Here is a 13,039-nt window from a genome sequence, read left to right on the forward strand (position 1 = left end):
CTATAATACAAATATAGTTTGGGGCTTACTATTTTAAAAATTAACAAGCACCAGATAAAGACTATGTAATAGTATCCAAGACTAAAAATGTTAGACTCTAAAGTACAAAAGTCTATGGCTCACAAAGAAAGGGTAGTTTCTCTAAAAATTTTAGCAAGGCTGGGAAACTGTCAGACTCTAAAAGGTTTTGTCACAAGAAAATATATTTATAAGAGTTACCTGACTAAATTAACACCACCAATGAAAAGATATACTTGTGTTCATAAGCTAAGAGCACAAAATTGTTGTAGACATTCACAGCCCACTGCTGATACTCTGAAAAAAGCATCATTTTTGTGGCTTCACTAATCAGTTCTGTGTTTTTTTTTTGATACCTACATGTCTGATCTCGCCCTTTTTTTTCTAGGGTCCAATATCACATCTCTACCTGTTTGTCATTTCCACAATTTTGTCCTGTGGCAATCCAAAATAATTTTTACATTCTTAACTTGTACTACCTATGAAGACTGGATCTGCTAAGCTCTTGACCAGTTTATCACGTTTTAAATATATGACGTTTTTAACTGTAAATTCAATTACTAATCTTTAGGAGAAAAAGACACTGAAAAAGATTTCAAATCATATTCTGATGACATTATCATTTCTCTCTCAATTCTTCAGTAGTCCTTTAGTCCTCCTCCTATCAATCCTACCCAATGTTGTATAATAAATGCAAAAAAACAATTACTAACACCACAAAAAAGATAATTTAAACCCTAATACTGGGCAGAAATTAAAAATGTTTAAGTTTTGAAAAACTGATTGAATGGTAGACATTTTTAAAAGACCAGTCACCACTTACCACTGCAACTAAAAAAATAAGATACCTAGTAATAAACTTAACCAAAGATGTAAAAGACCTGCACTTGGAAAACTACAGGACACTGAAAAAAGCAACAGATGAAGGTATAAATAAATGGAAAAACATACCATGTTCATGGACTGGAAGAATTAACATCATTAAAATGTCCATACTACCCAAAGCAATCTATAAATTCAATGCAATCCCTATTAAAATATCAACAGCATATTTCACAGATCTAGAACAAACACTTCGAAAATTTATATGGAATCAAAAAACACCCCGAATAGCCACGGCAATGTTGAGAAAGAAGAACAAAGTCGGAGGGCTCAGAATACCAGATTTCAAATTATACTACAAAACCACTGTAATCAAAACAGCCTGGTACTGGCACAAGGACAGACATACACATCAGTGGAACAGAGAACCCAGAAACTGACCCACACCATTATGGTCAATTAATATTTGACAAAGGAGGCAAGAACATACAATGGAGTAAAGACAGTCTCCTCAATAAATGGCGCTGGAAAAATTGGACAGGTACATGCAAAATAATGAAACTAGACCACCAACTTACACCATACACAAAAGTAAACTCAAAATGGACAAAAGACTTAAATGTAAGATGTGAAACCATAAAAATCCTAGAGAAAAACATAGGCAGCAAAATCTCAGAAATCTCTCGTAGCAATATGTTTGCTGATATATCTCCTAGGGCAAGAGAAACTAAGGAGAAAATAAACAAATGGGACTGCATCAAATAAAAAGATTCTGCACAGCAAAAGAAACCATCAACAAAGCAAAACGGGAGCCCACTGTATGGGAGAACATATTTGCCAAGGACACATCTGATAAAGGGTTAATATCCAATATATAAAGAACTCATACAACTTAAGAAAAGAAAAACAAACAATCCAGTTAAAAAATGGGCAAAGGATCTCAGTAGACACTTCTCCAAAGAGGACATAAAGATGGTTAAGAGACAAATGAAAAAATGCTCAATGTTACTAATCATCAGAGACATGCAAGTTAAAACTACAATGAGGTATCACTTCACACTTGTCAGAATGGCTACCATCAACAAATCAAGAACTACAAGTGCTGGCGAGGGCGTGGAGAAAAGGGAGCCCTAGTACACTGATGGTGGGAATGCAGACTGGTGCAGCCACTATGGAAAGCAGTATGGAGTTTCCTCAAAAGATTAAAAATTGACCTGCCATTTGACCCAGTGATCCCACTTCTAGGAATATATCCTAAGAAACCTGAAACATGAATCACAAAGAACTTATGCACCCCTATGTTCATAGCAGCACAATTCACAATAGTTAAGATCTGGAAACAGCCCAAGTGCCCATCAGTAGATGAGTGGATAAAAAAGCTGTGGGACATTTACACCATGGAATACTATGCAGCTATAAAAAAGAAGGATCTTTTATCCTTTGGGACAGCATGGAGGGAGCTAGAAAGTATTATGTTAAGTGAAATAAGCCAGTCAGAGAAAGACAAGTACCATATGGTCTCACTTATATCTGGAATGTAATAAACAAAATAAACTAATGAACAAAATGGATCCAGAGACATAGAAGCATGGAACAGGCTGAGGGATCTCAGAGGGAAGGTGGGGATGGGGAAGTGGGCGGGAAGAGATTAATCAAAGAACTTCTATGTTTATGAGCATAACCCATGGGCACAGACATTGGTCTGTGGAAGGCCTGGGGGTGGGGTGGATGCGGGGTAGAGGGGATCAATGGGGGTAAAATGGGACTTCTGTAATATTTTCAACAATAAAGATAAAGAAACTTAAAGAAAAAAAATAAAATAAAATTTAAAAGAAGACCAGTCAGATTATCTTTGAAAAGAAACCTCAAGAATAGCAAGGAAATGTAATTTTAAAGAAAATTTTTGAAAGAAAGAAAGAAAGAATGCAAACAGGAGGGTGGAAACAGAGTGAAAAAGGCCTAAAAAAAAAAATCTACCTTGGAGCCATAAATCTTCAATGCTCAAATACAGTGTACTATGGCAATTCTGAAAGTATGGTCCATGGACCCTTTCCTTCGTGAGGTCTAAGAGTTCAAAACTATCCCTTGTTCCTCCTCCTCCTCTTCCCCTTCCTCCTCCTCCTCTTTCTATTCTTCATCATCATCATATGTTATTGGCCTTGCCATCATCACCATCATCATATGTTATTTCCCTTGTACTGATAGTACAAAGTAATGATAGGTAAAACCACAGTCCCTTATCAGCAACCAAGGAAATGGCACCTAACTGTACTAGTACTCATTGTACTCTTCACAGTCACAAACTTGAAGTTAAAAAAAAAGCCAGTTTTATGTAAGAATTCCTTGATGAAGCAGTAAAAATTATTAAAGTTATTAAATATGAACCTTTTAAAAAATTATTAATTTTAGAGAGAGGATGGGGAGGGAGAAGGGGGGGAGGGAGGGGGAGAGAGAGAGAGACATCCATTTGTTGTTCTACCTGTCCATGCATTCATTGGTTGATTCTTTTATGTGCCTTGACCAGGGACTGAACCCGCAACCTTGGTGTATCAGGACAATGTTCTAACCAACTGAGCTCCTCAGCCAGGGCTTAAATCTGAACCTTTGAGTACATGCCTTCTTAATATGCTATGAGACAAAATGGGGAATATTCAGCATACTATAAATGATTATGTTGAGAAAAAGCATTCTGCAAATGTTTTGACTTATAAACTAAATTGGATACTTTTTTCATTTATTTAACAAACTAGTTACTTAGACTTGGTTATTTGGGAGATATTTTCTTAAAAATGGGCAAAGGGAAGCTGTCACTTCAAGGAAGACAACTGACAGTATTCATTGCCAATGATAAAATTTAAATTTTCAAGTAACAACTGGAATTATGGAAAACTTGTTATCTGCCTCATTATGAGCTTAACAGTTTCCAATACTTAAGGAGGTTCTGATGAGATTGAAGGTTGATACTGACAAATATAATTTTTAGTTAATTGTAAAATGAGTTAATATTTGGAAAGTTTATATAATTTGACCAGCCAATATTTTATAAATGACCAATGAATGATGTTACAAAAACAAACATGGGTAAAAGGCCATTCAAAGTAAATACACACCAATTTATTTTACTCTAACAAAGTTAAAAAAAAGTTCCCTGATACTGTTTCAGATTCCACCTTACAATTAACCTTTAAGAAACTCCACTTATTACATTTTGGTAGAGAATCAAAGAACAATATCCACACTTATCTGAAAACATTTAAAAAATACTATTCCCCTTTCCAACTACATATCTGTGTGAGGCCATATTTTGTGCTTATACCTCAACGGAAATAACATCTCAACAGACTGAGTAAAAGATGTAAGAATCCAGCTGTGGCCCTGGGTAGTGTTGCTCAGTGGCAAGGGCGTCAGCCCTAGCACTGAAGGGTTGCAGGTTCAATTCTGGATCAAGGGGACGTACCTGGGTTGCAGGTTCGTTCTGGGGACCTAGTTGGGGTGCATGCAGGAGGCAACCAATAAATGTTTCTCTCACATTGATATTACTCACTCTCTCTCTTTTTCCCCCCTTCTCCATCCCTCCCTCCTTTCCATTCTCTCTAAAAATCAATGGGAAAAAGTATCTTCCGGTGAGGATGAACAAAACAAACAACAAAAAAGAATCCAGCTGTCTTCTATACCAGACATTAAACAGATTCACAAAAATACAAAATAATACTACTCTTTTTTTTTTTAAGTTATTTTTCATTAAAAGTTTTTTATATTAACATGCAGTGAGTTTATTATTGTTATTTTAAAATGAATAATTATTTCTCTATTTTCTCAGTTTTAATTTCTAATATGGTAACCTACATGAACAAAGGCTTTTTGGAGTCTACATAACACTTAAGAATGTAACAGAGTTCTGAGACCAGAAAGTCTGAGAATTGCTGGCAAGTAGGTCTGCAAATTGGGAAGCATGGATCTAGTTTCAGTTTTTCTCCTCCACCGCTACATGACACTTTTTCCTCTCTAGGCTTGGAACCTGAAGATCTTTCAAGTTCAAGAAAAGTCTATAGTTTTATGTTCCTACCTTGAAGTTGTAGATTTCATTGTAACAATCAGCACTTTTCAGATACCAGGTTATATTCAAAGATGCATCACAAGGTTCTCCATCAACTATAAAATAAGAATCTTTGTGAATAAAAGATGATTCCCAAACCCCACATCTCATTTATTTCCTGCTAACATGAGATACTTATAGACCATCCCTTCTCCAAACAGGTCATGAAGTAATACATGCAAAAAGAACTGGATATGCTTCAGAAAAAATTAAGTATTGTTATCCACGAAAAGAAAAAGGCAGTTAAGCAGTTTTTAACCTTTGAAATTGTATCTATTTTTATGCTTTAAAACCTTGATTTCTTGTTCTCTGTTGGAAAAAGCCTAGAAACAATAAAGCAGTCAGTCCTAAGTTAAAACAGGTCTTCTATTATCATTCAAATATTTATTGAGCAGAGCACTTAAATACAAATGCTACAAGGCACTGTGTTAAGCCCAAGATGGAAATAGGAGGAAACCAATTACTAAAACCCTTAAAAAGGCTACATTCTAGTTGGAGAGATGAGGGATAACAACATTAGAGATATCACAAGGCAATATTCAAAGTAGTTCCACTGAGGGGAAAAATCATGGCTTAAATCTTGGAAGATATCAAGATTGGACAGAAAGAACTATGAGTAAAAAGCAAACCTGGCTGGGCAAAGGAGAAAAAGAATAAGCAAAAATAAAAGAGTATTAGATTCTTTTCAAAACCCACCTTAAGAAAGGCCCAAGGAACCTACACAATTATAAAAGCCTCAGATAACTTATTAAACATAGTCTGGAACACAATATTCTAGTGGACCAAGGCAGTAGTCTGAAGATTTGGAAGTTTGAAACTGACTATATGACTGATTGGCTGTCTCACTGGGGGAAGTCAGTATTACCTTCTATCTTTGATTCTTGCTGTAGAAGGGTAAATATACTAGAGATACCAACTTTATGCAAACATGACTGCATCTAGGAACCCACTTTTGGATCTTAACAAAAGCAGCACGTCTAAAGTTATAACCTTTCCCTTTTCTTTAAGTTGTTTTCTCAAACTAATGTTTAAATAACACATTTTGACAAGCCTCAATTAAAACACAAAAATATGATGTGCTGAACAGAATTTATGTGAATGATAAAAAGGATATTGCCACCTTGCTATGAACTGCTCAGAAAAACCTTATAGAGACAGGATTAATTAAATAAAAGTCAGTAAGAAGTGCCCCTAAGCAGGAGATTTGGAGGGAAACTTGGCTACAAAAATACTATTTATGTTAAAAGGCACCAGTTAGAACTTTGAATGGATGGCTTTAAGAGGTAATAAAAATGGCCTGGCCAGGCATGGCTCAGCGGTTAAGCATTGACTAGGATCCAGGCAATCGGGGTTCGATTCCCAGCCAGGGCACATGCCCAGGGTTGCGGGCTTGATCCCCAGTCAGGGGCGTGCAGGAGGTGGCCGATCAGTGACTCTCTCATCATTGATGTTCCTATCTGTCTCTCTCCCTCTCCTTTCCTCTCGCTGAAATCAATAAAGATATATTTAAATTAAAAAAAAAATAAAAATATATCTTTAATAAAAAAAAGAGGTAATAAAAATCGTTCTGCCAATTTCAAGGAAAGCTATATAACATACCCACAGAAGTATAAGATCAGAGACAAGGTAAATATGAGAAAGCAGAGAAGTAAAATGAAAGATAATGCAAATTTTAAGGAGTAGCAAATCCTCCAAAAACAAAGAAATGCAGACACTTCAAAATATAAAATATGTAGTTTGTGTGACTGGGCAAAACACCATTAAATCAAAATACAGGTGAGAAAAGACTGTATGTAATAAAAGAGAAGAGCAGACAGGCCATCAGACAAAAGACAAACACTGCTACCCCTAAAAGCTATTCTTACCTACTAAGCCAACCTCATAAGAAAGACAAGTGTGTCAGAGTAGATTTGATTTAAATCAAATTTAAGTCATTAATCAGGAGAGTATATGATCCTGGACATGGTGAATTCTTCACAGAAATTCTACCTGTCTCCTTCACCCCCAGTAAACTCAACAAGAGAAGGGTCCTTTTCTATCACTCCCTGCTGTCTCAAACAGTGCCTGGCACATAGTAAGTTTTTAATAACTACTTACTAAATGATTAAAAGAATAAAATCATCAAACTATAACTTCCAACTTTGCACTTTCATGGAGAGAGATATGCATAGAAGCCCACATGGATGACTTAGATTTTTATCCCTGACCTTGAAATAGAGCTGGCCATGTTCTCTAAAATAAAGCCAGTTTCAGAAATAAAAGGAAGCTTTTCTTTAATGCACAATGGGATATTTTGGATTGAGAGACAGTGGTTTTTCAACTGGACAGACTGGTTTTGTTCTACATAACCCCTATTTCCTGATAAAGAATATCTCTGAGTTTCCTCTTGCAAAGATCCAAGTGGTAAAATACTCCTTTGGCAAACAAAAGATTTACTGAACATATTCATTCATAGCCAATGATCTGACAAGCCTACATCATGTGTTCAGTAAACATCTAACAGGCACTCAAAAGCAAAATCGGTGGTATCTCTGTATCTCAAGAACAGATTAAAACACCATGCCCGCAATCAACCAACACAATTTGTCTAACTATACAGTTGACTCTTGAGCAACATGGTTTGAACTGCATGGGTCCACTTATACATGGATCTTTTTTCAATAAATACCTGTACTATTTTCATCAGCAGTTAGGAGTCTGTGGAAGCAGAGGGCCGATTGTATGCATTGATCTATACCATTTTATACAGGGGACTTGAGCATCCTCTGATTTTAGTATCTGTGGGGGGATCCTGGAACCAGTCTATCCCCCACAGATTCTGAAGAACTACTTAAGTTTTGGGGAGTCAAAAGTTATACATGGATTTTTGACTGTGAGGGGATTTGGAGCCCATGACCCCCTCGTTTTTCAAGGGCCAACTGTATACAGTAAACACCAGAAAAACAGGAGAAGAAAATAAAGTTCACACAAGTAAGTATTCTGGAGATTATTCAGTGGAAGGACCTTAGTTATACTTCATTACCTAGATAGTGGACTATTACATTTCAGAACTTGAAAGTAAGTCGTAAGAGGTAGAAAATAGGTAATTTAAAAGTTTAAAGATCACTCAAAAACTCAAACAAAAACTTCATGAAATGCAAAAACTCACATTTCAGGAAGATAGTGGTATTTTTGAAGAGGATCTTTCCAAAACTAAAATAATTTTTTCCCTGCAAAGATAAAGGGGAGAAAGGTAATTAGCATGTGATCACTTCAATTCCCAAGGCAAAATATAAATAGTACAAAAACCTACATTTATAAAACATTCAAGTTAGTTTTCTTAACAAAAAATGGCATCAACAACCTCCCTTTGGGTAAAATTCCACCATATTCAAACTGCAAGATTTTGAAGCTTGGTATAGATACGATTTTTTTCCCCACAGGCTCATGGGGCAAGGACTCTAGAAGTCCAAACTTAACTTAAATCATCACAGGAGGTACTCCTTAATCAGCCCATCCCCTTTACTCACTCATCACTGGCCAGAACAACCAATAATTTCCTCAAAAAAACTATCCTATGAGAAGATGGCCAGATTTAACTCATTTTAGTAACACGTGAATACCTAAAACTGAGAGCCTAAATATCTTCAACAAATGAACAAAAGCTATAATGCTTGCCATATCAAAGCTCGAATAAGTTTTTGGACATTACAACTAGGGGGCAGAGCAGAATGAAACAAAAAGGCCACCGTGGATTTAATAGTACTAATGCTTTTCCGCATTTCCTGCCGGCATCAGATTTTTGCCTGATCACAGGACCACAGCTCTTACTCAAATGAGGTTTCAAAAGGGGGCAGGGGACAGAAAAGGTAAATCTGTTTGGTAACTGTCCAAAAGAAAGACTGGCCTTCCCATATCAAATTTTATAATACTATTTCTTCCATGTTAGCCATTCTTGTATTAGAATTTTTTTTTTTTTAATGCCTAGGTTTCCTAATCACACGGCAAAGCTTGGAATAACCGCTTCAAGTTCAAACGAAATCATACAACTTCGTTAAGTAGAACTCTCCATCAACAAAAAAAGTGCAGAGGGGAAAAAGACAGACGCCTATTTACATACCCCTCTTATCCCACCCGGGGTCACTGAGTCCTGTAAACTTCCACTGGAAGAGAAAACTCTCTCTACCTATGCCTCAAGTTTACCTGTCTCAACTCAGGCACTGGAAGTTCTCTGACTGCCAGGAAGCCGTTCCACCACTCCTCCCCACGGCTGATGTGGCCCCGACATTCCCGCTACTCTACCCACAGAAATTCCCGGCTTTCCGCTGGACGGACGTGGATCCCAGTTAACCAACGACGGGGACACTCCCGGCGACCCCACCCCTTTGGAAGCCGACTTTGGCGGAACCTTCATGGACCCCTTGGGCTGCCGTAGCCCCACCCCTTGTTCCCCGGGACCCAGTTGCTTCAGAACACTCACCGACGGTATCGGAATGTGCCACTTGGACCGGTCGGCTGCAGCGACGGGTACTGGCCCTACGCCCAAAAGCGACAATGGGGACGGCTGAACCCCCAGAAGAAGAATGACAGGCACCACCTGAAGCCACGCAGCCGCCGCCATCTTCACAGCCTCGGAGCGTCTACCGAAAGCATTTCACCTTCTTCCGGCTCGTCCCGCCCTCTTCCGGCTCTGCTCTGGGGAAGGGGGGGGGGATCATCCGGGTCCTCACAACCTCGCGATGCTTGTTTGTTTTGCGACTCAGCGGCCCCTCCCTCCTGCGGTCGTCACGGCTCCGTGCAGGGCTTTGGGAACACTGCGCAGGCGCCGTCCTGTCCGTAACCTGGTCACCTTGGCGAGTTAGGCTGATTTCCAAAAGACACTCCGCCTCCGTCGGCTCTTCTCTCTCCCAGCCCCTAGCGGGTTTGGGGACCAGGCAAACACCCCGTGTAGCGTTTGGCTCCCTCCTCCACCTGTTCGCGCCAGCCCCTTATCCCGCCTAAGTCAAAGTCAGACTTCGGGGCCAGAAGTCTGGGAAAGCCGTAGTAGTCTGGCTGCCTGTTTGGTGTCTGGTAGTGAGTTCTCGGTGTCTGGAGGTAATTAAGCAAAGACTGGAATTTGTCGGTGGTGCAGTATACGCGATTCCTGGATGGTGTAATAAATAACCTCTTTAAAAAGCCTGTTTTAACCCTGAAAAGTATGACGCTACTGTAGAGTTTGGGTGGAGAACAGAAAGCGCCAGCAAAGACCTGGCCGGCACTTCCCACTCAAAATTTAAAACGGGGAGAAAGTGGGTCCGTTTTCAATACATATGGCGTGACTGTCGCTGACACAGACCTGCAGAAGCTTCGCCCCAACCTGGCAGGCCCGTCTAGGTACTTCCTAGTTCTCAAGCTCTTGAATTTTCATCCTTTACCACTGCGTACACGCCCCCTCTGCTGCAGTTTCGGTTCCTAACGAAGGCAGTTTCTCATCAGCCACTCATTACCAAGAAAAATTTGCCAAATAAAATAAGTCCCTGTAGAGACACTGGTTTGGGCCTGGGAATTCCAGGAGGAAGAATCGAATTGCCACTCCTTAAGGACACGGAGGGGACTCCCGTTTCCCAGAAATTTGTCGATGGTGAAGTGCTGGTGGTGATTTAGAAAGAGGGTTATCCTCGTTTTGAAAAGATCTCCCAGGGTCTTGGACTGAAAGCTGGGAGCCAGTGAAGTGACTTGGAAGCCATGGAAGTATCCGAAAAAAAGGAGATCAGGTAAAAACCCAGTGATCCTGCAGGGACTGACTCCAGGCAGGGGATAGTACCTGCAAGCAACATTCTGGCTTTGAAGGTTTTATTGTTTGATTGCACTTATTTGCATGCATTATATTTGTGCATTTAATCTTTATCGGGTGTTTTGGTTTTTTTTCTCAGTTTCCCAGAGATTAGTTGATATCAATAGCTAGACCTTCATAAAATACTTTCAGGATGGTTAACAAAACTGGAAGAGTTGTGATCAGAACTCTAACACATGAATTTCAAGCATATTGCTTACCAAATTCGTCTATACCCACCTCTTCTATCATTCCAGAGCTCATTCTTTAAAACTGGAAAGAGGAGACTGCAAATTTCTTAATCTTTGCACACTTGATTTAAAAAAAACAGTAACAAAGATTGAGTCAGTGAAGGATTTGATTACTTCCATGATAAACCATTTTTTAGTATGGCCAAGTGTATGTCTGGACTTGTGTTTATATTTTGAAATTGGTGTTCAGTCATAGCTATAATCATGGACATGCTTACTACAGCTCTATTCAGCCACACCTCTACATGAAAGCCAGTGTTTTTCCCTTCTTCTACCCAGTAGTTGTTTTAATGGGCATATGTTAAATACATAATCTCAATTAGCAATATACATACATCTTGTTCATGTTCTATTCCAGAAATAGCTTTTCTGGAAATTTGGTCTTAAAAAACACTGACACTGAGATTGTCGGCATCGTCTTAAGAAGCTAAAGATTTTTCTTCTATACCTGTTTTCATTCTTATTCTAGCACCTTGCACATATCTCTATTGTAGCATTTGTCAGGTTGATTTGTGATTGTTGGTTAGGCTCTCACAGACATCATGGACATAGTCCTTCATATCTTCCTCAGAGCCTAGCACTCAGTAAGAATATTCTGAAAATATTTTGTTGAATAAATGGATGGGTTGTTTTTTGTTTGATTTGGTGTTTTTTTAAATTGATCTTTATTGTTGAAAGTATTACAGATGTCCCCTCTTTTTCCCCATTGATCCCCTCCATCCTGCACCTGCCCCCCCCCCCCAGGCCTTCACCACACTATTATTTGTGTCCATGGGTTATGCATATATGCATATACGTTCTTAGGTTAATCTCTCTCCATCCACCCACCCACCCCAGCTCTTCCCTCTGAGATTCATCAGTCTGTTCCATGCTTCTATGTCTCTGGATCTAATTTGTTCATTAGTTTATTTTGTTCATTAGATTCCACATATAAGTAAGATCATGTGATACTTGTCTTTCTCTTATTGGCTTATTTTGCTTAGCATAATACGCTCCACATCTGGGTTTTTTGTTTGTTTTTGCTCCTTCAGATTTTATTGTTGTAGTCATAGCCTTCCTCATTATTTTAGTTTACTTATTTTTTGAATTGAATTTATTGGGGTGACATTGGTTAATAAAATTATGTAGATCTCAGGTATACAATTCTATAATACATCAACTGTATATTGTATTATGTGTTCACCACCCCAGCTAAGTCTCCTTCCATCACCATTTTTCACTCATTACTTTAAAAGAACCCTTTCTCATAAGTGATAGTGCTCTTTTTCTATTGCTTTCAGAGTAATCCTAGAACCTCATCTTTTATTCTTTACCTTGGATGATTTAAAAAAGGATCCTGTTCTGCAGCACATGTTATTGTGCTATGGCCATGACACAATTTTGCATTGCAGAGGTTTACTTCCCATGTTCATACTGTAGTTAGAGAAGGTGCAAAAATTGGATTCACAAACTCTATGTAACTTTCTTAAAATGTCTGTTTATTTAGTGTTGAAGATGAAGCTGTGGATAAAAACATTTTCAAAGACTGCAGCAATATTGCTTTCTACAGGTAAGGAGAGGAAATGTATTACTTAGATCAAAACATTTCTGACAATATTTCAAGATTGGTGTTCAATAAATTTTTGAGAACTGATAGGCTTTCTAAGGAAAAGGCCAATTAGGAAATTTAGTGATTGAGGAATTTATCAGACATTTGCCTTTAACCTTATATACTTACTACTGTAGTACTTAAATTTTTCAGCGAACAGGTAGTTTATGTTTATTTTTAAAGTCAAAGCATTTAAAAAAAATTTTTTTTTTATTGATCTCAGAGTGAAGAAGGGAGAGGGAGAGAGAGATAGAGATAGAAACATCAGTGATGAAAGAGAGCCATTAATCGGCTGCCTTCTACATGCCCCTGTTGGGGATGGAGCCTGCAACCCAGGCATGTGCCCTGATGGGGAATCGAGCTGGGATCTCCTGGATCATGGGTCGATGCTCAACAGCTGAGCCTTGCTGGCCGGGCTAAAAGTCAAAGCATTTTTAAACTGATGTTAAAATTGTATGTCTTTGAATAGATAA

The 13,039-nt window shown here is 38.4% G+C and overlaps 2 protein-coding genes across 8 annotated transcripts in view; one reads left to right on the forward strand and one right to left on the reverse strand.

The window, feature by feature from the left end:
* Positions 1-9,612, reverse strand: part of TMEM87A (transmembrane protein 87A) — a 39,941-nt gene extending 30,329 nt beyond the window's left edge. For 6 of the 7 annotated variants that reach the window (XM_081153786.1, XM_081153787.1, XM_081153784.1 and 3 more), the window contains exons 1-3: positions 9,396-9,612; positions 8,085-8,145; positions 4,907-4,992 (exon numbers count right to left, since the gene is read on the reverse strand). In XM_081153786.1, coding sequence (XP_081009912.1) covers positions 4,907-4,992; positions 8,085-8,145; positions 9,396-9,536 — 288 coding nt within the window. In that variant the 5' untranslated portion in view covers positions 9,537-9,612. Of the gene's footprint in view, positions 1-4,906; positions 4,993-8,084; positions 8,146-9,118; positions 9,282-9,395 lie in introns of those variants that run through there. The other variant, XM_081153790.1, reaches the window with a different exon arrangement.
* Positions 9,613-9,747: 135 nt separating this feature from the next.
* GANC (glucosidase alpha, neutral C) overlaps positions 9,748-13,039 on the forward strand; it is a 67,294-nt gene continuing 64,002 nt past the window's right edge. Inside the window, exons 1-2 of the mRNA XM_081153657.1 lie at positions 9,748-10,668; positions 12,465-12,527. Coding sequence (XP_081009783.1) covers positions 10,640-10,668; positions 12,465-12,527 — 92 coding nt within the window. The 5' untranslated portion in view covers positions 9,748-10,639. The remainder of the gene's footprint in view (positions 10,669-12,464; positions 12,528-13,039) is intronic.

The sequence above is a fragment of the Miniopterus schreibersii genome (genome assembly GCF_964146895.1).
Source record: "Miniopterus schreibersii genome assembly, chromosome: 1".
Taxonomy (NCBI): Eukaryota; Metazoa; Chordata; class Mammalia; order Chiroptera; family Miniopteridae; genus Miniopterus; species Miniopterus schreibersii.